We start from the raw sequence: 26,558 nt of genomic DNA on the forward strand, positions 1-26,558 counted from the left end.
GGAATTTGTGGACTGACTGCTAGTTAAATATGATTTCAGGAGTGGTCTGATATTAGTGAGGAGGAAGATGATCAAGAGACCCTTAGTAGGGAGGACTCAGGAATTCAGGTTGATAGGACCCCACTAGATGATGGGGAAAAGAAGAGTGCTGCTCCTGTAGTATCATGGAAAGGTAACTATGTGCTATCATTTGGTCTGTCTGTCTGCGCAAACTCCTGTTCCCCTGTCTGCTATTCATCTCATGATATTTTGGATGGTCATCTTATAATTCAAGCGGTTATCCCACCACCTGTTCCGCTAATTAAACCTCCTAAACGCGTTATAAAGTGAATTTAATGAGCTGTATTGGCTCCCAAAATACATTTTCCATCTCCTTTTTTTTAGTTTGGTATTTCCCTGGTGATATGCACCACACAGTAATCCCATAGTAGCACAGACCCCACTAAAACTTACCAACTAGAATAAATCCTACAACAATTTCTTTGGATAAAAAATGGCCACGAAGTTTATTAAGGTTAACATAAAATAATAATTAAAAACAGAATAACCATATATTGAAATCTTGAAAACGAAATATCAATATTAAAAACCAATAAAATAAAAAGTTCGCCCAGCATTAGCAGGGTGACAAACCCCTCTAAAAATAACGACAAGAAGGAAATCAAAGACCTGAAGGAGGGAGGGTGGGCGTCGGTCCAAATCTTCAAAACGAACTGCTTGATCACGACGGAACAGCTTTTTTTTATGGCCCATTTTCCAGCCTTTGAAATTCAAATGTCCCATCAGCTGGTGCCAGCAGAAATTCTTCCTGGAGATAGAAAGTTCTGGAACCTGCTCATGCAAATGCATAGCTGACTCAGGTCCAATCACCTGGTGTAAAGGATCTGCCAGGCACAGCTTCGGGGTTAACGCCCATAGATAATCAGTCTGCACCTGCTTCTATGTCTGTGAGACTGACTCCATCTTCCACCACTCGGGGTGGCAGGCTTAGGAGTAGGAGAACCTATCACAGCCTGGCCAGACGGAGCTAGCTCCCGCCCTCTGTCTATTTATACCTGCCTTTCCTGTTCCTCCTTTGCTTGTGATTCTTCTCGTGTGGTTTCCTGGCCCTGCTGCAGCTTCTTGTACCATTGTCCTTGCTTCATATTGACCCCGGCTTGCTGACTACTCTTCTGCTCTGCGTTTGGCACCTCGTACTCTCCTGGTTTGACTCTGCTTGTTCACTTCTCTTGTTGATCACGGTGTTGCCGTGGGCAACTGCCCCTTTCTCCCCCTAGCTCTGTGTACCCTTGTCTGTTTGTCTGATGTGCACTTATTGAGCGTAGGGATCGTCGCCCAGTTGTACCCCGTCACCTAGGGCGGGTCGTTGCAAGTAGGCAGGGACTGAGTGGTGGGTAGATTAGGGCTCACTTGTCTGTCTCCCCACCCCCGTCATTACACCTGGAACCAAAGAATAATCTGCCCGGAGACAGAAACATCTGGAACCGCCTCGTGCCACCACCACAGCTTACACAGGGGATGCCAAGACGGTAAGTATCATTCTAAAAATATAGACATGAAGGGAGAAAAGAGGGAAGGGTAAGAGAAAACATACACAAAAACACATCTTTCCACTATAAAACCTTAGGAGGTTCGTGCCACCACGTGTCCCCCAAGCGATAGCTTGTGGGGCCCCTAACAGGATGGATCTTCTGGAGGCACACGTGTCGGATCTTGCGAGGCACTTTCCTACAAGCCCTATAATTCCGTTAGTCTGCCTCTGCATCATAGTCCCTTCCCCTGCCGCCATATCGCTGCCGGAGTATGATTCTCCCTCCCTGCTCTGCTCACTACAAACCATTATAAATAATCTCATGACGTCCTGAATATCGGCATAGCAGGGATCCACTACTGCACACAGGATGCTATACTGTGAGAAAGCTCAATCAAAGACACTAGGCAAAGAGCATCTAGTGAATTCATCCGCCGCTAGGTGCTCTCTAGATCCGGACGCACGCTGAAACAGACTTCACATATGTATCCAGCTATAGCATTACTGGACGGAAGTGCACAGCGGCGTACTCGCAAAACCGCAAGGGGAGCCATCTACGAAACTAGGTCATGTCTATGGATTAATACAGATTTTGTAATGCGTTTAAATTGATACATAACTAACTTTTTGATATGGGATCGTTTTATTAGCACTTGCTGTGGTGGGACAACCTCTTAACCCCTACCCGCACGAGTCAGTAACTATACATCATCGCGGGAGGTTACTTCCCGCACGAGGACGTATAGTTACTGAGTCGGTCGGGATTCGGGAGGTCTGCTGTCACCGACAGCTGATACTCCACTCTTGCCGGCCAGGGGTCCTTTGCTGCTGATTTAGGCAATTAACCCCTTAAATGCGGCGATCGTTTTAGGGGTTTCTAGCATATCGGCAGACCCCGCTCAGAAATCGCGTGGTTTGCCGATCGTTAGCATGGCAAACACGGAGGCCAAACAATGGCCTCCGTGTCTGCCATGCACAGAAGCCTATCAGGACCAACCTTCTGGCTGGTCCTTATAGGCTTCCTCTTAGAGTGACAGGAAGTCACTGTCTCGTTCCTAATGCACACCGTCCCCGACAGCTGATACTCTAGTGTTGCATCGCCGCTGATTTCGGCAATTAACCCCTTAAATTCGTCAATCGCCGCATTTAGGGGGTTTGTAGCACATCGGCAGCCCCCATGCAATCGTGGGGTTTGAAATGTCAACCGGAGGCCCGACAACGGTCTCCGGGTCTGCCATGCATGGAAGCCTATGAGGACCAGCCTCAGGCTTGCTGTCAGAGTGACTATGATGTCAGCTCATTAACATTAGCCCATGTTTTTATGGTATAGAATGAGAGCTTGTCACAGCACTGAGTAGTAATACAACCTTCAGCACTCCAGCTGTTGCGAAACTACAACTGACAATCAATGGACTTATTATTCCAGCCAAAGACTGTCAGGGCATTCTGAGAATTGTAGTTTCACAACAGGCTGGAGTTCCGAAGGTTGCTGACCGCTGTTATACTGTTTTAAGTCTTAACCCACATTGATATTACAGAAAAAAAGTGGGACATATAATAAGATTAAAAACACAAAAAATGGCCATGCTCACAAATTGGGCCGGTATAATCCCAACAGGACGCAGCCAGGTCAAAAATGCTGCTGAAGGAAAGTGCTCAGGTGTGTTAAATAATAGCCACTCCCACTAGCCTTGAGGGGAGTTGCGTGTGGTGCATGGGATATGTAGTAAAAAGTAAATGAATAGTGTATCATGTGCAAGTAGTAATAATATGTGTGAAATATAGGGGGCAGTACTGAAAGGGTCAGGAACGTGAGTGATGCATGAAGTGTCGGTGCAGTGTGTAAAACATGGAGGGCTAATGCGTAAATCATGAGGCACAGCCTATATAGCCTGGTAGCAACCTATTTTTTGTGTTTTTAATCTTCTTATATGTCCCACTTTTTTTCTGTGTTTAGCTTCAAGTTTGGAACGAAAAGTTCCAGTTAGGGACTCGCAAGTGTGGGGATCCGTGACGAGGATTGCAAGCTTGCGTTCTTTTTGCCAAAATTACAACCAATACCCCATGTATTTTCCATGTTTACTTGTATTATATTTACTACTTTTTGGACGCAGCCAGGTCTTCAATGCTGGGAGAGCATGGTGTGTTGCGGTCTGGCATAGCAAGCAGGGCAGCCCGCTCTATGTACGACGAAGGCATCCCGCCGAAACGCGCGTCGGGTCTGACGGTCTCTCATTACAGGGTTATCATTACTATGGGTATGTCATTGTATTTACTTCCCCCATGCTGCTTGTTTCCATGAAATACTCACTTGGAGCATTATTTATTTATATGTCCTTATCTGCATAACAGTCTCATGGTAGATTGGTGTTTGGCAACAGACTTGCTATATACCTGTCATTATCATATATCCGTATCCATGCATGCTACTTGATCACAATATATCACCATTGCTGTATCTTTGTTCTGACTATGTTACTTACTAGTCTGGTTGCCTCACCTTAGTTCATGTTACCAAATTTTGGTCCCACTTCTCTGTATTTACATTCCCTGTAATCTTTGAACGTTTTTATCCATGCTTTGCATGACTAATTTTTTATCATTGTTATATATGTCAATAAAGTTTGTGATTATTCTGCTCTATTTTTTGTGTTAATTGTACCCCATTCTTTGTAGGTGTTATATCAGTTGTTGAGGGTCAATGCACAAGTTACACTTGGTTTTACGTAAGATCTTGTGTTTAGCACTGATGCTATGATTTTTTACATTCATTAAACAAGATCATTTCCTGTCTGTACGAATAGGTTTTCGTTGCATAAATACAACAGCAGAACCAAGCTCAGTACATAAATACAGCTCCAGTACCAAGCTCTGTCCATCTATACAGCACCAGAACAAAGCTCATTGCATATATACAGTACCAGAACCAAGCTCGGTACATAAATACAGCTCCAGCACCAAGATCATTATATATATATATACAGCACCAGAACAAAGCTCAGTACATAAATACAGCCCCAGAACCAAGCTCAGTACATATATACAACACCAGCACAAAAACAGCTCAATTTAGTGCAACCCCTGCCGTATAGGTTTGCACTAAATTTGTTTCCAGCTCCCAGCATGACCCGAACAATGGTAAGGATATGCTGGGAGTTGCTGTTTCACAAAAAAAAAATAATCATATCATACAACCCATCATCTCGCTACAGATCATACAGTGACTAGAGTACTGATTAGAGGCAAAATAAATATTTACATTAAGTTACTCACCGGTGACGTCTCAGATTCTAGTTATTTTTCTCCATCCGGTCCAGACCTCTATGATGACTTCTCCCGCTCACAGCCCATTTCTGCAGTTTGCCGCTCAGATGTCTTCAGCTTCTCACTTTTCAAACATTTCTACACCTATAAACAAAGATAAAGATCTCATAGCCCACCCCTGTATATAGTTCTCCGCATACAGCCCACCCCTGTATATAGTGCGCCACAGCCCACCCCTGTATATAGACCCCCTTTAGATATAGCCCACCTTTGTATAGAATTAAAAACACAAAAAATGGCCATACTCACAAATTGGGCAGGTATAATCCCAACAGGACGCAGCCAGGTCAAAAATGCTGCTGAAGGAAAGTGCTCAGGTGTTAAATAATAATAGCCACTCCCACTAGCCTTGAGGGGAGTTGCGTGTGGTGCATGGGATATGTAGTAAAAAGTAAATGAATAGTGTATAATGTACAAGTAGTAATGATATGTGTGAAATATAGGGGGCAGTACTGAGTATAGTGAGTGGTGAATAACGTGTAAAATATAGGGGGCAGTACTGAAAGGGTCAGGAACGTGAGTGATGCATGAAGTGTGGGTGCAGTGTGTAAAACATGGAGGGCTAATGCGTAAATCATGAGGCACAGTCTATATAGCCTGGTAGCAGCCTATTTGTAACGCCATAATAATACATAGAGCGGGCTGCCCTGCTTGCTATGCCAGACCGAGGTCTGGTCTTCAATGCTGGGAGAGCATGGTGGGTTGTGGTCTGGCATAGCAAGCAGGGCAGCCCGCTCTATGTATTATCATGGCGTTACAAATAGGCTGCTACCAGGCTATATAGACTGTGCCTCATGATTTACGCATTAGCCCTCCATGTTTTACACACTGCACCCACACTTCATGCATCACTCACGTTCCTGACCCTTTCAGTACTGCCCCCTATATTTTACACGTTATTCACCACTCACTATACTCAGTACTGCCGCCTATATTTCACAAATATTCTTACTACTTGCACATTATACACTATTCATTTACGTTTTACTACATATCCCATGCACCACACGCCACTCCCCTCAAGGCTAGTGGGAGTGGCTATTATTATTTAACACACCTGAGCACTTTCATTAGCAGCATTTTTGACCTGGCCGCGTCCTGTTGGGATTATACCTGCCCAATTTGTGAGTATGGCCATTTTTTGTGTTTTTAATCTTATTATATGTCCCACTTTATTCTGTGGTTTACCCCTGTATATAGTTCTCCACATATAGCCCCCCCCCCCCGTAGATAAAGCCACCCCCAGCAGATAATGGCACGTACTTTTTTTTTTATTAGGATAAAAAAACAAACTATGCAAACTCCCCTTAATCCCGTTCCCGCGCCGCCCGACAGCAATGGAGACCTGCTCTCTTCTGCGCATGTCTCCTGGGGTTAAAACGACGCTAGCAGCGCGATGACATGATCGCGCCGCTTACGTCTATGAAAGGTGCTGATTGGCAGGGCAGAATGACTTTCCCTGTCAATTAGCGCCTTTCAACGACGCAAGCGGCGCCAAGTATCGCGCTGCTTCACTCGTAGAAAGGCGCTGAATGGCCGTACATGGAACGTACCCGGCCGTTCATTGCTTCTAATTGTACCTGTGTGCTATAAAAGCAGGTACAATTATAGTGCAGGAGGGGGTGGTGGCGGCTTGTTTCAGTGGCGCCACCAACCCCTCAGAGAGGCAGCAGGCCGCCGTCATGGACGGTGTGGCCCTGGCGCCTCCGTCTAATTTGCGCCCGGGGCACATGCCCCGCCTGCTCCCCCCCCCTAGCTGCGCCCCTGTATAAGGTAACACTATATTGTATCCAACACATACTGTATATGACCTTGTACTGAGGTATAAGGTAATACTATATTGTATCCTGCACATACTGTATATGACCTTGTACTGAGGTATAAGTTAATATTATATTGTATCCAACACATACTATATATGACCCTGTACTGTTACAAGAAAAATTATATTGTTTCCAGCACATACAAAGCCTTATACTGAGTTATGAGGTCATATATATTGTATGTAGTGTATACGCAACCTTGTACTGAGTTATAAGGTTATACTACTGTATATTGTATGCAATATATACACAGACTTGTACTGAGTTATGAGGTTGAAAAAGGACTCGGTATATATAACTATATATATAATGAATACTCACTACACACTCACCCACGTGTGTAAAAGTGCTGGTATAATAGCTGGGTTTCACCTACTTTGGTCGCCCATTATTACTACCCCCTTTATAATCGGGGTCACACGGGTTATGACTAGTTCCCCTACCTTTTTCTTATACTAACGTCTACTTGCTTTGCTTCTACTCAACGGAATAAGACCGTACAATAAATACAATTGTATAGTAAATAAAGGGTACTATTTATTACTAACAATAATCACACTTACATATAAAATACACCAAACTGAACACAGTAACTGATCACCGTATAGTATCCGTATACCCCAATACATATAACACGTTAATATATACTGAGTATACTCACACTATACGTAGTACAGTATAACCACGATATCACAATCCTAATTATACCGCCACCCACTTATCTAAACATACATATGAATACAGTTACGTTAAAATACAATACACGCTACCTAATATCACTTTCCCTATATTCTAAGGGTTCAGCAATGGGTTAACAAGGGGAATGGGTTGCTGTGTAAATGGTAGGAAAGGGTTAAACAGGTAAAGCGGGGCTAGCAAGTTACTCAGGGCAGCAAGGGTAAACAGGAACTCAGGGTTACAAGGGTTGAAGTAAGGAGGGGGGAGAGCATAACGTGTAGCTGCTGCTACACGTGGATACTTAGCAGTCCATGTGGTACAAGTTGGTGAGGTCTCTCAGGAAGGGCCATGAGGCAAGAGCAGGCCAGGAGGGAAGAGGAGACCCTTAGTGGAGCCAGGTAGCAGGAACAAGAGAGAGAACTTTGGGACCGTATGTCCTTTTAAACCTCCCCGTGCACACCTGTGTGACATCACCGGCTCATGCACGAAAAAGGGGGGGGCCTGGGCCTCATGGAATACCATTATCTAGTAGGGGGATGGGTATACACCTTTCTGGAGGGACAAATCTATATATATCTACACTCGCATGTATATAGATATAAATATATAAAACGCTTCCCTTTACAGAGGTCATACCATATTCTATGCAGTATATACACTTCCCTGTACTGAGTTATAAGGTTATACTACTGTATGAAGTATATACAGACTTGTACTGAGTTATGAGGTCATGCTATATTGTATGCAGTATATACACTGTCTTGTACAGAGTTACAAAGTAAAGTTTATTGTATCCAGTACATACACAGATTTATGCTTCCTTTTATAACTTTCCTCTCCCTATTTAATTGTGCATTTTTTAGAGGGAGTAAGGCTGTGTTCACATCAGTCTGTGTTCCGCTGAGGGGTTCCGTCAGAGGTTTCCATTGGGTTAACCCCTCACCCCATTGATATTAATGGTGAGGGAAACGGAAGCTTAGGTTTCTATTTGCCTTTCTGTTGAGGGGTTAAACCGACGGAAACCTCAGTCGAAACCCCAAAACGGAAGGGCAACTGTGATGTGAACAGGCCCTAAGGGGGACATTACTGAGCATTTGGCCAATGACAATCATTTGTATAGCTGCCTTAAATATTCTGTCATTTACACATGCTGTGTGTCTTCTCAACTGCTCCTCTTGTTTTATTGGTCTAGGTGCCTTGGCCTGTTGATATCGTTATCAGCTCAGAGTGCCAAAAGATTTATAATTAGATCTTTCTACTTTTGTTACTAATAAAATGGGCGAAATACAGTTTGGATGTCGTGCAATTTAATGGTAAGTACACTCTCATTCTGTTAAGAGTAAAGGCTATGAAAACCTTTTGATATCGGTTCTTTTTTTTTTTTTTATGCAATGTATCTGTTTTTGCATACTAATCATTTTTCTAATATAGTTTTATTAAAATGTTTCATTTTAGCAATGCAGCGTCTATGTACCCACTATACATAGAAGCTGCATAACGCCGCAGTAAGCCATGTTTTTCAGTCAGCTGCACTGTTTGCTTGTCTGACAGCGGCTTCTGTGTGGCTCTAACACAAAATCTTACCCTAAGGGTATGTGCACACACACTAATTACGTCCGTAATTGACGGACGTATTTCGGCCGCAAGTACCGGACTGAACACCGTGCAGGGAGCCGGGCTCCTAACATCATACTTATGTACGATGCTAGGAGTCCCTGCCTCGCTGCAGGACAACTGTCCCGTAGTGAAAACATGATTACAGTACGGGACAGTTGTCCTGCAGCGAGGCAGGGACTCCTTTCATCGTACATAAGTATGATGTTAGGAGCCCGGCTCCCTGCACGGTGTTCAGTCCGGTACTTGCGACCGAAATACGTTTGTCAATTACGGACGTAATTAGTGTGTGTGCACATACCCTCATACCGATCACATCTAAGTTGTTCAACGTAGAGCTGATTGTTATTCGGGTTAGATTGTGTTTCAGAGGTGCACAGGAGATGTTGTCAGTCCAAAAAGAAATCCAATAACTACCACCAATTTGATATTTATTTATTTTTCTGTTGGAAATGCCTTGTTTTGTTTAAAAACTTTTAGGATTTAATAAATTAAAGTATAATGAATTAAAGGATTTTACGATGATGGCCTGTCCTGAGGAATAGGTAATCAGCGGGGGTTATAACACATGGGACTCCACTGATCATCAGAACGAAGGGGTTATGGCGCTCGCTGGAGCACAATGTCCCTTTCACTGTAGTACTCAGCACATTTAAGCAATGGCATTAATGTAAAATCCTGGAAATCCCAGTGAAGACTGAAAATTTCCGGTGGAGCCAGACAAAATAATAATTTTCCAGTTTTGACCATTTACTATTCCTGGAGCCTTTATTTGTAACTTCAGCAGGGAGGGAGCACAGTATTTGACTGTATTGGCAGCTATGTTTGCTGTGCCCATAACTTTGTTGCTTTTTGTCTTATTTTTGGTATGCTTGTAATGTTTTTAATTACCAATATTTTCATAGAACTTGTAAGCACAGCTGAGAAGGAATCTCTAAAAGCGGAGTCTGGATCTGAACCACAACTTCTTCCTCATCTAGTAACTCCAACAGAGCCTAAGGAACAACAAATCCATTGCATGTTTCTCCTCCGAGTCAAGCTTATGCATTTTGTCAACAGCTTGCACAATTACATGATGACCAGGGTTGGCAGTTTTATTTTTTTATTAATTCAATTAAAATGAAAATGATGTGAAGACCCCCATTTTTCTGTGGATATGTCATAAATGCTTAAGATGGGAATACCGCCTTAATATTAATAACTGTATTTGATCATTTTTATATTTAAGAAGAGGAGATAGTAAATCACAATATATCTAAACTTATTTAATAACATTATTTTTTTTTCATAGATTCTTCATAGCACAGGACTGGAGTTTCAACATCAAGTAGAGGAAGCAAAAGATCTGGACCAACTGATTAAAATTCACTATAGATATCTGTCTACCATTCATGATCGCTGTCTTTTAAGGGAAAAGGTAAAGAAAGATTTTATTGAACTTTGACTATCCATTCATACCCTATTATTAAAAGGTCATATAATACCCTAAAACTCATTATAGATATTAAAGAGGCTCTGTCACCACATTATAAGTGGCCTATATTGTACATGATGTGATCGGTGCTGTAATGTATATTACAGCAGTGTTTTTTTATTTAGAAAAACGAGAGAAGTGTATGACGCTGACCAATCAGCGTCATACACTTCTCTCCATTCATTTACACAGCACATAGCGATATAGCTATATCGCTATGTGCAGCCACATAAACACACTATAACGTTACTGCAGTGTCATGACAATGAATATTCATTACCTCCGGCCAGAACGTGATGTCTATTCCGAATCCTGACACTTCGCTAACACAATCCTGACACTAAAGCACAGCAAGCGTAATCTCGTTTGAAATGACCGTTTACAGCGTAATCTCGCGAGATTACGCTTCCTGTGCTGTAGTGTCGGGATTGTATTAGCGAAGTGTCAGGATTCTGAATAGACATCAAGTCCCGGCTGGAGGTAATGTATATTCATTGTCAGGACACTGCAGTAACGTTATAGTGTGTTTATGTGGCTGCACATAGCGATATAGCTATATCGCTATGTCCTGTATAAATGAATGGAGAGATGGGTATGACGCTGATTGGTCAGCGTCATACACTTCTCTCCACAACGCCCACTTGGCCATATAGTAAAACATGCCCAGTTGTCCATTGAGAAACTCATTAGCATAAAGCTAATGTAGGTCATAACTCCGTCAAAAATGATCGTTTTTCTAAATAAAAAAACACTGCCGTAATCTACATTACAGCGCCGATCACATCATGTACAATATAGGCCACTTATAATGTGGTGACAGAGCCTCTTTAAATATGCATCTGATGCCTGATCTCTCATTCATAAAAATGCATACTATTTCTGGAGATGCAGAAAGGGTAATGCCAGCAGTTGTCTGCAGTTATATTTCGTGACTCACACATAAACCTGTGGCTGATCCCTTTCAAAATGGAGAGGGAGCAAATTGAAATTCAGAAGGCATATGACTTGAATGGTTGGGCTGCCCCTATACCTATTAGATGGTCCGTCAATCCCACTGTAATAGTCAGGTAATGCTGACATCTAAGGTACAGCTCAACCCTGTTGAAAACAAGACGATCAGTCATATTTATCAAAATGGCGCAAAATGTGATATATTTGGTGTAGCTCAATAGACATGTTAGACACTTTTTTTTTTTTCTTTTTTATACCAGCTCATGTCTGGTGTCCATAAATACTAATAGTTTACACCCCAAAATTTGTCAGTTTAAAACTGTTAGTGTAGGTGTTAAAGGGGCTCCATACATACTTTTCTGATAGAATTCTGTGTCTGTTGTGTATGGACGCTTCTCACATGCCACTTTGGTCATAAGAAAGCTCCAAAGAAATATGTTTGCTATGTGTTTTAAAAGATGGCATTGCGACTGGTAAGAGACTAAGTATTATACAATAGAAAATAGACTGGATTCTTAAAGCATCTGTCATGGCGACAGGCCTTTTATATTAGGGCACTCTCGATCATGTGTTCTGCGAGTGCAGTATCAGGTCTCTTGCCATGACAGATCCTCTTTAACCAATTATAACAATTCCTTTTTTCCAATGAAAATCTCAACAGAAAAATAATGTGATATGCACTGCTCAATAAAAGTCTAATATTTAAAAAAGTCCAATGCCGGTCTCTCGTCTCATTCTGCAGTGAACAATACATATGCCGCTCCTCTCGATGTATACTGATCCATTGATATCTGTAAGGAGGGAAGTAGACTCATGATTTTAATGTTTGAGTCTATTATAACTAAAGTATTTCTTAAGTGTAATATTAATTTTTTCTTTCAGGTGAGCTCTGTAAAAGAAGCAATAATGAAAGTGATGAATGTTGTGCTGATGTTTGCAGACCGCTGGCATGCTGGTTTTGGAGCATGGAAGTAAGTAAGGCAATGTAAACTTGAACCGAACTCCAAAGTTAACCCCTTCGTGACCATCCTATTTTTTGGGGGTTTTTCCATCGTCGCATATAATGAAAGACCTATAACTTTTTTTTATTTTTCTGTCGACATAGCAGAGGGCTTTTTTTTTTATTTTTTTTTTGCGAGATTAGTTGTATTTGTAATGACACCTATTTGGGGTACATACACTACCGTTCAAAAGTTTGGGGTCACCCAGACAATTTTGTGTTTTCCATGAAAACTCACACTTATATTTATCAAATGAGTTGCAAAATGACTAGAAAATATAGTCAAGACATTGACAAGGTTAGAAAAAATGATTTTTATTTGAAATAATAATTTTCTCCTTCAAACTTTGCTCTCGTCAAAGAATGCTCCATTTGCAGCAATTACAGCATTGCAGACCTTTGGCATTCTAGCTGTTAATTTGCTGAGGTAATCGGGAGAAATTTCACCCCATGCTTCCAGAAGCCCCTCCCACAAGTTGGATTGGCTTGATGGGCACTTCTTGCGTACCATACGGTCAAGCTGCTCCCACAACAGCTCTATGGGGTTGAGATCTGGTGACTGCGCTGGTCACCCCATTACAGATAGAATACCAGCTGCCTGCTTCTTCCCTAAATAGTTCTTGCATAATTTGGAGGTGTGCTTTGGGTCATTGTCCTGTTGTAGGATGAAATTGGCTCCAATCAAGCGCTGTCCACAGGGTATAGCATGGCGTTGCAAAATGGAGTGATAGCCTTCCTTATTCAAAATCCCTTTTACCTTGTACAAATCTCCCACTTTACCAGCACCAAAGCAACCCCAGACCATCACATTATCTCCACCATGCTTGACAGATGGCGTCAGGCACTCTTCCAGCATCTTTTCAGTTGTTCTGCGTCTCACAAATGTTCTTCTATGTGATTCAAACACCTCAAACTTCGATTCGTCTGTCCATAACACTTTTTTCCAATCTTCCTCTGTCCAATGTCTGTGTGCTTTTGCCCATATTAATTTTTTCCTTTTATTAGCCAGTCTCAGATATGGCTTTTTCTTTGCCACTCTGCCCTGAGGGTCAGCATCCCAGAGTCGCCTCTTCACTGTAGATGTTGACACTGGCGTTTTGCGGGTACTATTTAATGAAGCTGCCAGTTGAGGACCTGTGAGGCGTCTATTTCTCAAACTAGAGACTCTAATGTACTTGTCTTGTTGCTCAGTTGTGCAGCCACTTCTCTTTCTACTCTGGTTAGAGCCTGTTTGTGCTGTCCTCTGAAGGGAGTAGTACACACCGTTGTAGGAAATCTTCAGTTTCTTGGCAATTTCTTTCATGGAATGGCCTTCATTTCTAAGAACAAGAATAGACTGTCGAATTTCACATGAAAGCTCTCTTTTTCTAGCCATTTTAAGAGTTTAATCGAACCCACAAATGTAATGCTCTAGATTCTCAACTAGCTCAAAGGAAGGTCAGTTTTATAGCTCCTTTAAACATCAAAACTGTTTACAGCGGTTCTATCATAATTGCACAAGGGTTTTCAAGTGTTTTCTAATCATCCATTAGCCTTCTAACACAGTTAGCAAACACAATGTACCATTAGAACACTGGAGTGATGGTTGCTGGAAATGGGCCTCTATTCACCTATGTAGATATTGCATTAAAAACCAGACGTTTGCAGCTAGAATAGTCATTTAGCACATTAACAATGTATAGAGTGTATTTCTGATTAATTTAATGTTATCTTCATTGAAAAAAACTGTGCTTTTCTTGCAAAAATAAGGAAATTTCTAAGTGACCCTAAACTTTTGAACGGTAGTGTATAATCTTTTGATTACATTTTATGAACTTATTTTTGGGGGGAATAGAAAAAACAAACCAGCAATTCCGCCATTGCTCTATGCATTTTTAATTTACGCCGTTCACCGTGCGGGATAAATAACATGTTACCTTTATTCTATGGGTCGGTACGATTATGTTTTACTACTTTTGCACAATAAAAACACTTTTGAACTAAAATTATTTGTTTTTGGCATTGTCACGTTCCAAGAGCCATAACTTTTTTTATTTTTCCATCGATTTAGCGCTATGCGGGCTTGTTTTTTGCGGGACGAGACGTAGTTTTCATTGGTACTTGTTTGGGGTACATGGGACTTATTGATTAACTTTTATTACTTTTTTTTTGGGGGGGAATGGGAACAAAATAGCAATTCCGTCATATTTTACCTATTCACCTATGACAGCACCCCTGGAGGGACGTCCCAGGAGAGACGTCCCATCCGCTGGACAGGAAACCTGAGGATATAAAATGGACACACCTCTCCACACACCCAGTCAGGTTTCCTGTCCTCCGGATGGAAGATTCTCCTGAGGAAAAAAGCACTTCTCCGGGATTGCAGACCCCCTAGCAAGGTTTACCTTATTCCACTAGGGGTGCTCTGGAAAGGTATAAGTCTCCCCCCTGGGAGCAACCTTAGTCTGGGATAGGTACTCCCGCCTCTCCCGGTCCATCGTCCCCCTCCTGCTGCAAAACAGGATGGTGGTTTAAGGTCCACAGTGTGGGCCTTCCTCTGGCGGAGAGCGGACCCCCGGGGCTCGTTCGGCTTGGGGAAGGGCCGGACCAGACCCAGCGTTGGCGGCTTCCCGGCGCTCTCACTGGCAAGTCCGGTCGCCGCGACACGTCACTTCCGGGCGCGTGCAACACTCCAGGGGGCGGTGTTCTGATGGCCCACGTGGGGAGGTGGTGCTCCAGCGTCCGGAGCGAGGGCCTCCCAGCCAATCCTTGGCCTATTTTAGGCCAGTAACAGCAGGACTCGCTCTCCTGCTTCCACAGTCATGGAGTCGCCAGGAGAAGCTCCAGGACGCACTGAACGCTCGGATGCCAAGTCCTCCAGCCCGGTACTTGAGGACGCCAGAGCGGGGTAAGAGAAGACACCTCCCTTACTTAATGCTGTTCCCCTTTCTCTTGTACATATGTTTAGGCCAGGGATTGTCCTAGGAAAAAGCAGGATAAGGCCCATAACAAGGAATGTGCGATATGTAAAAAGAAACTCGCTTCTTTCCTGTCAGAAATGTCTAGATAATATTATATCAGAAGAGTCCACAAATTTAGCCACAAGCATTAAAGATATTGTAAAGGCTGAAGTGAGGAGCTCACTAAAGTCCCTTAGAAAGAGAAGAGATCCTCCGGTCGCCTCTTCTAGCAGTACACCGATGAAATACCAACAGACAGAATACAATAAAAAATTATGCTCAAGAGGGACACCAATGAACTGTTAAGCACCGTTGCTAACTGTATTAAATGCACTATATTGAATCCTGAATATTTGACCAAGAAATACTTGGTGCATCGATCAACAATTGACTTGAGATTAAACCAAGAAAATATGATCGACTGAAGCACATGAGATTAGAGAAAATATACAAATTTTATTGAATAAAAACATGAAACAATTAAAAAATGGAATAGGGGATGAGTCACACAATAAAAAGACGTTGAATCAATCAAAAACCAGGTATGATTGTTAAGTCGACATGTAAGCAATGTACATGTTGTTGTAGCAGCAAAAGAGGATATATATAATCACATACAGAACTGTGTCCAGTGGAACCAAAGCAAATTGTAACAAAGTACATCCAATGAAATCCGACAGAGATATGGCAAATGTAGAGATGTGTTAATTATGGGGGTGGCGATTTCTAAGTAAGTATACAGAATTAGTATAAACCGCAACCAATTATATGAACAATATAGGGCAGTGCTGAATGCCAATTGCACTTTGGATCAAAGGACGACCGAGAATGACAAGTGAGGCTTAATCACAGCTGCTGAGCAAGAAAAAAATGTGAAACATACCGGTAGACATAATGGAGGCGTGGATGGGACGTTTAAACGCTGATTCCAGATTGGTATCTTTGTAGTACACCCAGTCATAGAGGGTTCGCAACCGAATCAGGACTTGGAGTAATTGTTTAATACATTTTTAATACACACGGTGGGGCTTTTCACAGTGGTGATTGTACCCCTGTTTTTAGAGAGTTATGAAATAAAGATATATATTTTACTCATATATCACTTCAGTGAATTTACAATTTTTTCATATTTTGTGGGAGCGCAAATCATATGTATCGTTCAATACAGTGAATTAATACGAATTTATACAGTTCATTATATAGTATATTATATCTGGGTATGGCAGCCTTTGCACTCTCTGATTTAAGTACAGAAGGATGGATGAGTGAGGCCAAAAGCGTCTTCTCTGAGTGTGAACTTGTGCATACAACGCAGGGTGCGTCCCTTAAATCCACCTTTAAAAACCTCACTAGATTACATAAGGACTATACAAGGAGTTGGTGGGAAATTCAGAGCCTGGAGAACTATCTCAAGAATAAAATAGTACCGAGAGGACAGAGTTCCTATTGCTCCAGCCTCCAGATTAAAGACACCTAATATAAAAGAGAGGTGGGAGCAGGAGATCACAGGGAGTTCACTGAGACTAATGCAAATTTTGGTTGAGGAAGAAATAATCCAATTTGATCATATCAGTGTTGAATTGAAAAAAGAAATTGAGACGGTCAAGACTCTGGTAGATACCCCAGGTTTTGATAAAAAAGACAAAATCTTACAACAATCCTTGGAGAGGTTTACTAATCATCTAAAAGAGCGTAAGCACTTCCAGTTCCAGAGAGATCTGCAGGAGTTTAGGGAGAAAAAAGCTTACGATTTTGTTAATCAACAACAACCGCAGCACCAGCAGTTAAATAGGGGTTTAAGAGAATCTGACCCCTCTACATCTGAAAGTGAAACAACAGACTCTGAAAGAGTGGGCCCTTTCTTTGGGACTGGTGGTGGTAGACAGAAATATAGGGGAGGTGCCAGAGGTAGGAATAGAGGCCGGGCTAGAGCTTCTTCCAACAGTGGCAGTAATTTTTTATCCAACAATCCCCCCATTTCCCGCTACATGCTGAGGGGACAAAAGGATTAAGAAAGGGAAGAGGAACGGATAAGTTACAAATTATTAATTTATCTGAATATAATCGGAGTGCATCTGAGATCATGCTTTTAGAGAAGGGGCTTTCATTTGTCCCCACAGTGAAGTTTGATTCTTTTACCTGGATCAAGGATTTAAATTTATTTGCTGGGAAATTAAAATGGATTAAGTTTTTCAAACATCACAACCGCAAAAAATGTATGGAAATGGGTTTAGAAGTATCTGATTTGGAAGGCCTAGAAGCCTTGGAAGGGTTGCTTGAGGAAGCAAGTAGAGCCCCAGGACTAGGCCCTTTTACCAATCTAAAAACTAAAAGTAGGAAGTTGCCACCATTGGGAGATTTTACAAATGTGGATTTGTTTGTTGACATGGTGGGAGATGAGATTAACCCCTTAATGACCAGCCTATTTTGGACCTTAATGACAAGCTATTTTTTACGTTTTTCAATCATCGCATTCCAAGAGCTATAACCTTCTTATTTTTGCGTCGACATAGCTATATAAGGTCTTGTTTTTTGCGGGACAAGTTGTATTTTTTAATAGCACCATTTTTAGGTACATATTATTTATTGATTAACTTTTATTAACTTTTTTTTTGGGGGGGAATAGAAAAAAATCTGAAATTTCGCCACTCTTTTTTGCGTCCTAAATCTACGCCGTTTACCGTGTGGTATAAATAACACTAACTTTATTCAGCGGGTTGTTACGATTGCAATGATACCAAATTTGTATAGTTTTTGTATGTTTTACTACTTTGACACAGTAAAAACGCTTTTTTTTCAAAATTATTTGTTTTTGTGTCTCCATATTTGAAGAGCCGTAACGTTTTTATTTTTTCGCCGATGCAGTTGTATGAGGGCTTTTTTTTTGCGGGACGACTTGTAGTTTTTATTGGTACCATTTTGGAGTAGATGCGACTTTTTGATCACTTTTTATTACATTTTTTTAAAGTCAGGATTCACAGAAAACAGCAATTTTTCCATAGTTTTTTATTAAATTTTTTACGGCGTTCACCGTGCGGGTTAAATAATGTCATAGATTTATAGTCGGGGTCGTTACGGACGCGGCGATATCAAATATGTGTAACTTTTTTACTTTATTTTGTTTTTTTAATAGTAAAGCAGTTTGTAAGGGGAAAAGCTGGGTTTTTTTATTTTTTTCACATTTTTTTTTTTAATTAACTTTGTTAAACTTTTTTTTCACTTTTTTACTAGTCCCATTAGGGGACTATAATATGCGATTCTCCGATCGCTATTATAATACACTGCAATACTTCTGTATTGCAGTGTATTACTGCCTGTCTGTTTAACATGGACAGGCATCTGCTAGGTCATGCCTGCGGCATGATCTAGCAGGCATTCACTTCGGGCAGCCTGGGGGCCTTTATTAGACCCCCGGCTGCCATTAGAGACACAGACACTCGGTGATCGTATCGCCGGGTGTCGGTGGGGGAGAGAGGGAGCTCCCTCCCTCTCTCCAAAACCACTCAGATGCGGTGCATGCTATTGAGCACCGCATCTGAGGGGTTAAACGGGTGAGATCGATACTGATATTGATCTCACACGGCAGAGCAGGGACGCTCCCAGCCCTCAGCTGCCTCTGGCAGCTGAGAGCAGGGAGATCTGACAGTTCCCTGCTCTGTAAACTTATTCCGATGCCGCAACGTAAAAAGTCTATGGCATTGGAATAAGGCCCGTTAGTGACCGACGTAGAAACACGATGGGCCGGTCACTAACGGGTTAAGGCTTTGAGTCCGGATATGAGGGGCATTGACAACAATCTGTCTTGGTCTGAACGAGTAGCTCTTACCACTTTGGAAAAAAGACAAAATATCGTTTTAAAAGCATCCGATAAGGGTGGGAACATCGTGGTTATGAGCAGAGAAGACTATAAGAATGTGTGAGGACATTTTACTCAATCCTTACTGTTATACCATTTTAAAAGTCAATCCCACAGCACTGTTCAAAAAGGAGCTTTTGGGTATTTTGCGCGATGCAAAGAGCAGGTCTCTGATCAGTGCCAGTGAATTTGACTTTTTGTTTCCACAATTTCCCATCATGGCATGTTTTTATAGCCTGCCCAAAATCCACAAAGGGTATCCTCCCTTACGTGGCAGACCTATTGTGTCAGGCATCAACAATCTAACCCAGAATGTGAGCACATATATAGACCAAGTGTTGCGTCCATTTGTATTGGGCCTTACATCATATGTACGTGATACGATGGATGTTTTAAAACAAATTGAGGGTATCACACTGGAACATAATATATTTTTGGCCAGCCTGGACGTAGAGGCATTGTATTCTTCTATTCCACATAGACTTGGTTGTGAAGCAGTGGAATATTTCCTAAAATCTAGAGGTACTCAATATGTGGCTCATAACCAGCTTGTTTTGCAATTGCTACATTTTGTGTTAGAAAGAAATGTATTTATCTTTGAAGACCGCATTTTTCACCAGCAACGTGGTACAGCAATAGGGAGTCCGACTGCTCCCACCTATGAAAATGTATTTCTTGGTTGGTGGGAAGAGACAGTAGTATTCGGGGACAGATTTGCTAAATGGACTTCATCAATAGGGATCTGGATTAGATATATTGATGACGTGTTGCTGTTTTGGAATTCAACAGTGGAGGAATTCAATACCTTTGTGGCAGCCCTCAATGTAAACTATCTAGGGCTAAGGTTTACTTGTGAAATCAGTGATCGGGAATTATCTTTTTTAGATCTCAAGATCATCAAAACTAAGGAAGGCACAATACGTACTAAAGTACATCGTAAGGAAACAGCGACCAACAGCTTCCTTCAATGGAATAGTTGCCACCCTTATCCCCTCAAACGAGGGATCCCTAGAGGCCAGTTTATGAGAGTACGCCGGAACTGTAGCTCGATGGATGATTTTGAGATACAGGCGCAGGACCTCACAAATAGATTGAAGGATAGAGGCTTCTCTAAGGGGTTAATCAGAAAGGCCTATGAGGGAGCGAGGGATGCAGATAGGCAGAGTCTTCTTGTCCCTAGACAACGAAAAGAGGAAAGAGTCACGAGACTCATAGGTACTTATGACTCCAAACAATCTGAAATCATGCAAATTTTAAAAAGGTACTGGCGTATCCTAAGTGCTGATGTGGACTTGGCGGATCAGATTACACAATGGCCCTCAGTAACGTTCCGTAGAGGTAAAAACATTAGGGATAGGGTGATGCAGAGTTGCTTTGACCCCATTACACAAAAAAGAACTTGGCTAGACAGGCAGGTACCGGGCACACATAGATGTGGCAGTTGCAAAGCTTGTGATTTTATCCAGAGTGGGAAAAAATTCAAAAGTGTTACTACAAAGGTGGAGTATGATATTCGAGACTTCGTGAATTGTAAAACAGCAGGAGTGGTCTACTTAATAACCTGTCCATGCCCCCTGAATTATGTGGGTAAAACGGTACGGCAGTTTCGGCGCCGAATTAGAGAACATGTTGGTGATGTTGTTAACTCGAGAGATACTCCTATATCCAAACATGTACATGCTAAACATCAGGGCAGAGTAGAATGTTTAAAATTTCAGGCAATTGAACTAATACGTCGTCCTAAGCGGGGAGGGGATTGGGACAACCTTATTCTGCGTAAAGAAGCCCAATGGATTTATAGATTGGAATGTGTACAGCCTGAAGGGTTAAACGAGCAGACAAATTATGCCTGTTTTATCTAAATATGCATCCTTATCGTTTGTATATCATGAGGGTTTTCTAGGCAGATTTATGGCCGTTGTGCCAAGTCCTTGTACAGCAGCTTGCATTATGTCATTTAATGTTAAGAGGCATGGTTCTTCGTTTCAGTAGGTGATTCAAAATTCCAAAGCGTGGTAGAGATTGTATCGCTCAATCATTCATACAATATGTATCTACAGGGATAGTGCTTTATCGATGGTAGTCCAGTTGCGGTTTTGAGCTGATCCGCAATATTTATCCAAACTTATTATTATTGTTATACTCTATCCTCGATTACAATGAGCTCCTGTGCGGCAATGAGGTGTTCCTACAGCCTCCACTGCGCCTGCGCGGTCGTTCTGATGTTGTCTGTTGCTTCCGGGTATGTCAGATGACAGCCGGGAGTCACATGGTCAGGCGTCACGAATCTGGTGGGTGAGTGTGATTGGCTGGTTCGGAGTGCGCCGCCGAGGCCTGGGGGAGGAGTTATGTGTTATAGTAACTCAGAGTCCCGTAGTGAAGCATGCCGCTGATATCTATGCGAGCATGCATCCGTGGTGTACAGCAGAATATCTGCTGTTGAAGTAATATCGCTGGCATCCTGGCCAGAGTGACCAAGCTACAGACCCCTGATGATAAGTATAGAAACGCGTAGGGTTGGTTTCAAGTGAGGAATTTTAGCGTAGGGAACAGTGGCATTGTTGTGTACCTGAGCATTAGGAGTTTTTGGTGCGGTTATCGCGGGCTCCGGTGTGTTTGAGGGTCTAAACCACTGTTACACCAATGTTTAAACGCTGATTCCAGATTGGTATCTTTGTAGTACACCCAGTCATAGAGGGTTCGCAACTGAATCAGGACTTGGAGTAATTGTTTAATACATTTTTAATACACACGGTGGGGCTTTTCACAGTGGTGATTGTACCCCTGTTTTTAGAGAGTTATGAAATAAAGATATATATTTTACTCATATATCACTTCAGTGAATTTACAATTTTTTCATATTTTGTGGGAGCGCAAATCATATGTATCGTTCAATACAGTGAATTAATTTTTTCATGTTTTTATTCAATAAAATTTGTATATTTTCTCTAATCTCATGTGCATCAGTCGATCATATTTTCTTGGTTTAGCCTCTTCTAGCAGGTTTGATTCGGATTCCTCAGCTGAAGGGGAACCCCAGCTAGGCGAAGAAGGGGAGTACAGCTCCTACAATTCCTCAGGTGAGGAGGAGGGAGAGAGAAATCTATTCCCAACGGAGGATGTTGACCTACTCCTAAAAACGGTCAAGGCGACTATGAATATAGACAACCCCAAAGAACCACGGTCCATCCAGGACATTATGTTTCAAGGGCTAGGACCTAAAAAGAATAGAACCTTCCCCATCCATAGGAACATATCTAACCTTATTAAAAAGGAATGCGAAACTCCTGATAAAAAGACAAGCATTCCCAAGTTTCTCAAAAGGAAGTATCCCTTTGAGAAAGACTCATGCAGGGACTGGGATAACATCCCCAGGCTCGACGCTCCAGTAGCCAAGATCTCAAGGAAACACTCCCTTTGGAAGACCTAGGCTCCTTGTCTGACCCTATGGATAGAAAGGCCGAATTCTACCTTAAGAGAACCTGGGAAGCCTCTACGGGGGGTTTCAAACCAGCCATTGCAGCCACCTGCGTGGCCAGATCCCTGAAAGTGTGGCTCGCACAACTGGAGGTACATCTGAAAGACAAGACTCCTCGGGATCAAATCTTAGCCTCCCTCCCAACACTTTCTAAAGCATCAGACTTCTTGGCAGATGCCTCAGTAGACGCAGTACGCCTTTCCGCCAGATCAGCGGCCCTGGCGAATTCAGCTAGACGAGCTATCTGGCTAAAGACCTGGAAAGAGGACACCGGATCCAAAGGGAAGCTGTGCGCTATCCCCTGTTCAGGAGATTACATTTTCGGGCCCCCACTTGTTGACATGCTAGAAAAGGCATCAGACAGTAAAAAGGGGTTCCCGGCACAAACAAGGCCAACAAGAGTCGTTTCGTCCCAGAAGGCCAAGTAACAAAAGAGGGGGGTACGCTAACCCTAGAGCACAGGAATTTAGACCCTCGAGATTTCCAAGAAAAAACAAGTCCTTTCTTTTCAGGCCCCAGAAGGACCCAAAAAATAGGGACTAACAATGACGCCAAGGGGGCAATGGGGGGGTCGCCTTTCCCTGTTCCTCAAACATTGGCGGAAGATTTCATCGAATCCTTGGATTCTGGGAATCGTAAAAACAGGATACATACTAGAGTTCACAACCCTCCCCCCAGATAGATTCCTTCCCACAGCCCACAGGGGTCCTAAGGAACCCAGTCCAACAAAAGATCCTAGAAGTAGAAGTTATGTCACTTATAAAAAAAAAAAAAAGAGGTCCTAATACAGGTTCCAGACACAGAGATAGGTCAGGGCTTTTATTCCCCCCTCTTCCTAGTGAACAAACCAGGAGGAAAACACAGGGTCATTCTAAACCTAAAAAAACTGAACTGCTATCTGACCTACAAAAAATTCTGCATGGAGAGTATCACGTCAACTATAAACCTCCTCTCCAAAGACTGCGTGATGGCCTCAATAGACCTAGAGGATGCCTATTATCACGTACCCATATGTCACCATCATCAAAAGTATCTAAGGGTAGCAGTAACACTCAACGGGTCTGTATGCCACCTACAATACAGAGCCCTTCCCTTCGGCATCTCTCAAGCCCCAAGGGTATTTTCCAAACTGATAGCGGAAGTGACCTCATACATCAGGATGAACGACATTCTCCTGATTCCATATCTAGACGACTTCCTGGTGGTAGCAGAAATGGTTCCAACTCTGACCCTACACATACAGATAGTCCGGAATATACTGACAAGATTAGGATGGAACAAATTTAAAGAAATCTAATTTAAATCCATCGAAAAGATGTATAATCTTAGGAACCCTGCTGGATTCCTCCAAACAGATGACCTTCCTCCCAGAAGAAAGAATCGGGCCCCTGATGAACAGGATATCAGAGATCTACCTGAACCATACGACATCTTTCAGGGAAGCTATGTCAGTCTTAGGCCTCATGACATCATGCATCCCAGCCGTACTATGGGCTCACTTCAAGTCCAGACCACTGCAGTGGGACATCCTAGACCAATGGGACAGGAGCAGTTTCTCCCTGGACCAACCCTTTCACATCTCTTCCACAGCAAGGCTGTCCCTCAGATGGTGGTTAAACAGGGCAAATCTCACAAGGGGTATTCCATGGAGGTTAACCCCTACTCTCAATATGACCACAGATGCGAGTCCCTGGGGGTGGGGAGCCCATTACGACTCCTCTTTTCTTCAGGGTCAGTGGGACCAGCAGACCGCTCTCAGATCCTCCAACTTCAGGGAACTAGCAGCAGTTCTTCAGGCCCTGAAGGGATCCATGCAGGCAATCTCAGGTCAGCACCTAAAGATCTATTCGGACAACAGAACTACAGTATCCTATATAAACCGACAAGGGGGTACGAGATCGGCCTCACTGATGGGCCTAGCCACACAGATATTTTCTCTGGCAGAACACCACCTGTTGACTCGATCAGCTGTTCATCTCAGAGGGAAGGACAACCTGGTGGCAGATTTCCTAAGCCGGGAAAGGCTTCACCAATCAGAATGGTGCCTGAACACCACAGTATTTCAGGAGGTCATTCTCAGATGGGGAACCCCATCCATAGATCTGTTCGCATCCAAAAGAAACAGAAAAACCCAGAGGTTCTTCTCCCTAAATCCCTCAGATCACCCAACAGCAATAGACGCACTCTCCCAGTGCTGGAGTCTAGAGAGAGGCTACGCTTTCCCCCCCCCCCCCTGGACCTACTCCCAAGAGTCTTAAAAAAGATCAGAGAAGACAGAGACAGGGCCAGCGTGATACTGATAGACCCCTTCTGGCCAAAGAGACCATGGTTCACGTAGCTAAGAAAAATGTCATCACACCAACCATGGGTTCTTCCAGACAGGCCAGATCTTCTATATCAGGGCCCAGTATTACACCCAGATATTCAGAGGCTGCACTTGACAGCATGGAAACTGAAAGGATAATCCTTAGGCAGAGAGGATTTTCAGAATCAGTCATCTCCACCCTACTAGCTAGTAGGAAACCGATTACCTCAAAAATATATATGAGGTCATGGAACGCATTCTTAAACTTCGCAGGCAGGGAGGTTAATCCTTTAACCAATCCAGATATTCCCCTAATATTGGATTTTCTCCAGGCGGGACTAAAAAAGAACCTTAGGCCTACTACATTAAAGGTTCAGATTTCGGCTTTAAGTTCCTTTTTCAATTTTAAATTAGCAGAACACCCCTGGATCAAAAGATTCCTAGCGGCCGCGTGCAGACTTAAACCCCAGATAAGGTCCCCTGTTCCTCCCTGGGACTTAAACCTCGTTCTCCAGGCTTTGATAAAACCACCCTTTGAACCCATAGACTCTATTTCCTGGAAGATGCTAACACTCAAAATGACCTTTCTATTAGCCATTACATCAGCCCGTAGAGTGAGCGAGATCCAGGCCCTCTCTGCCTTTCCTCCACATACCCTACTACTAGATGATAGTCATCTTAAAAACCCTACCAGAATTCCTTCCTAAAGTGGTTTCACCCTTTTCACCTAAACCAAGACATTGTCCTTCCCTCCTTTTGTGACTCTCCAAAGAATCAGAGGGAACAACAGTTTAACTGCCTAGACGTAAGAAGATGTCTAGTCCAGTACCTAAAGGTTACCCAAGATCTGAGATCATCACAAAATTTGTTTATCCAGTTTCATGGTCACAATAAGGGTTCAGCAGCCAGCAAAGCTACCATAGCAAGGTGGATCAAGCAGGCCATACGGCTAGCCTACATAAACCAAAAACTCAAACCCCCAGAATTCTTCGGGGCACACTCCACTAGGGCCGTATCCACTTCATGGGCAGAAAGAGCAGATGCATCCCTAGACCAAATATGTAAGGCTGCCACATGGAGTTCTCCTCACACCTTCTTTAAACACTACAGATTACAACTACATACAGCCTCTGACTTGGCCTTCGGTAGAAAGGTACTACAAGCTGTGGTCCCACCCTAGAAATAATGATTTCTATTTTAAATCTCCAGGGGTGCTGTCATAGGTGAATAGGTAAAAGATCGATTACTTACCGGTAATCTGTTTTTCAAGAACCTATGACAGCACCCCGCTGTTACCCTCCCATGTCTGTAGTACATGACCCTCATAAACTGGATCGCTACCCTTAATTTGAGCATCCCTGTAAATATTGTACATATTAAGGTGTGAGGGACTTTCACCAAAAAAAAAAAAAAAAAGCACACATACAAACTAAACTACTTCTCATCCTGAGTTCTTCCTAAAGACTGGGTGTGTGGAGAGGTGTGTCCATTTTATATCCTCAGGTTTCCTGTCCAGCGGATGGGACGTCTCTCCTCGGACGTCTCTCCAGGGGTGCGGTCATAGGTTCTTGAAAAACAGATTACC

The 26,558-nt window shown here is 42.7% G+C and overlaps 1 protein-coding gene across 5 annotated transcripts in view; it reads left to right on the plus strand.

Annotated features, from left to right (window-relative positions):
* The window catches only part of LOC142742520 (gamma-tubulin complex component 5-like), a 40,260-nt gene that overhangs the window by 9,892 nt on the left and 3,810 nt on the right, over window positions 1–26,558 (plus strand). For 3 of the 5 annotated variants that reach the window (XM_075852345.1, XM_075852346.1, XM_075852349.1), the window contains 5 exons: window positions 40–172; window positions 3,646–3,789; window positions 9,876–10,054; window positions 10,262–10,387; window positions 12,278–12,366. In XM_075852345.1, coding sequence (XP_075708460.1) covers window positions 40–172; window positions 3,646–3,789; window positions 9,876–10,054; window positions 10,262–10,387; window positions 12,278–12,366 — 671 coding nt within the window. Of the gene's footprint in view, window positions 1–39; window positions 173–3,645; window positions 3,790–9,875; window positions 10,055–10,261; window positions 10,388–12,277; window positions 12,367–15,194; window positions 15,730–26,558 lie in introns of those variants that run through there. The other 2 variants (XM_075852347.1, XM_075852348.1) reach the window with 2 other exon arrangements.

The sequence above is a fragment of the Rhinoderma darwinii genome, chromosome 2 (assembly GCF_050947455.1).
Source record: "Rhinoderma darwinii isolate aRhiDar2 chromosome 2, aRhiDar2.hap1, whole genome shotgun sequence".
In the NCBI taxonomy this organism is placed as follows: domain Eukaryota; kingdom Metazoa; phylum Chordata; class Amphibia; order Anura; family Rhinodermatidae; genus Rhinoderma; species Rhinoderma darwinii.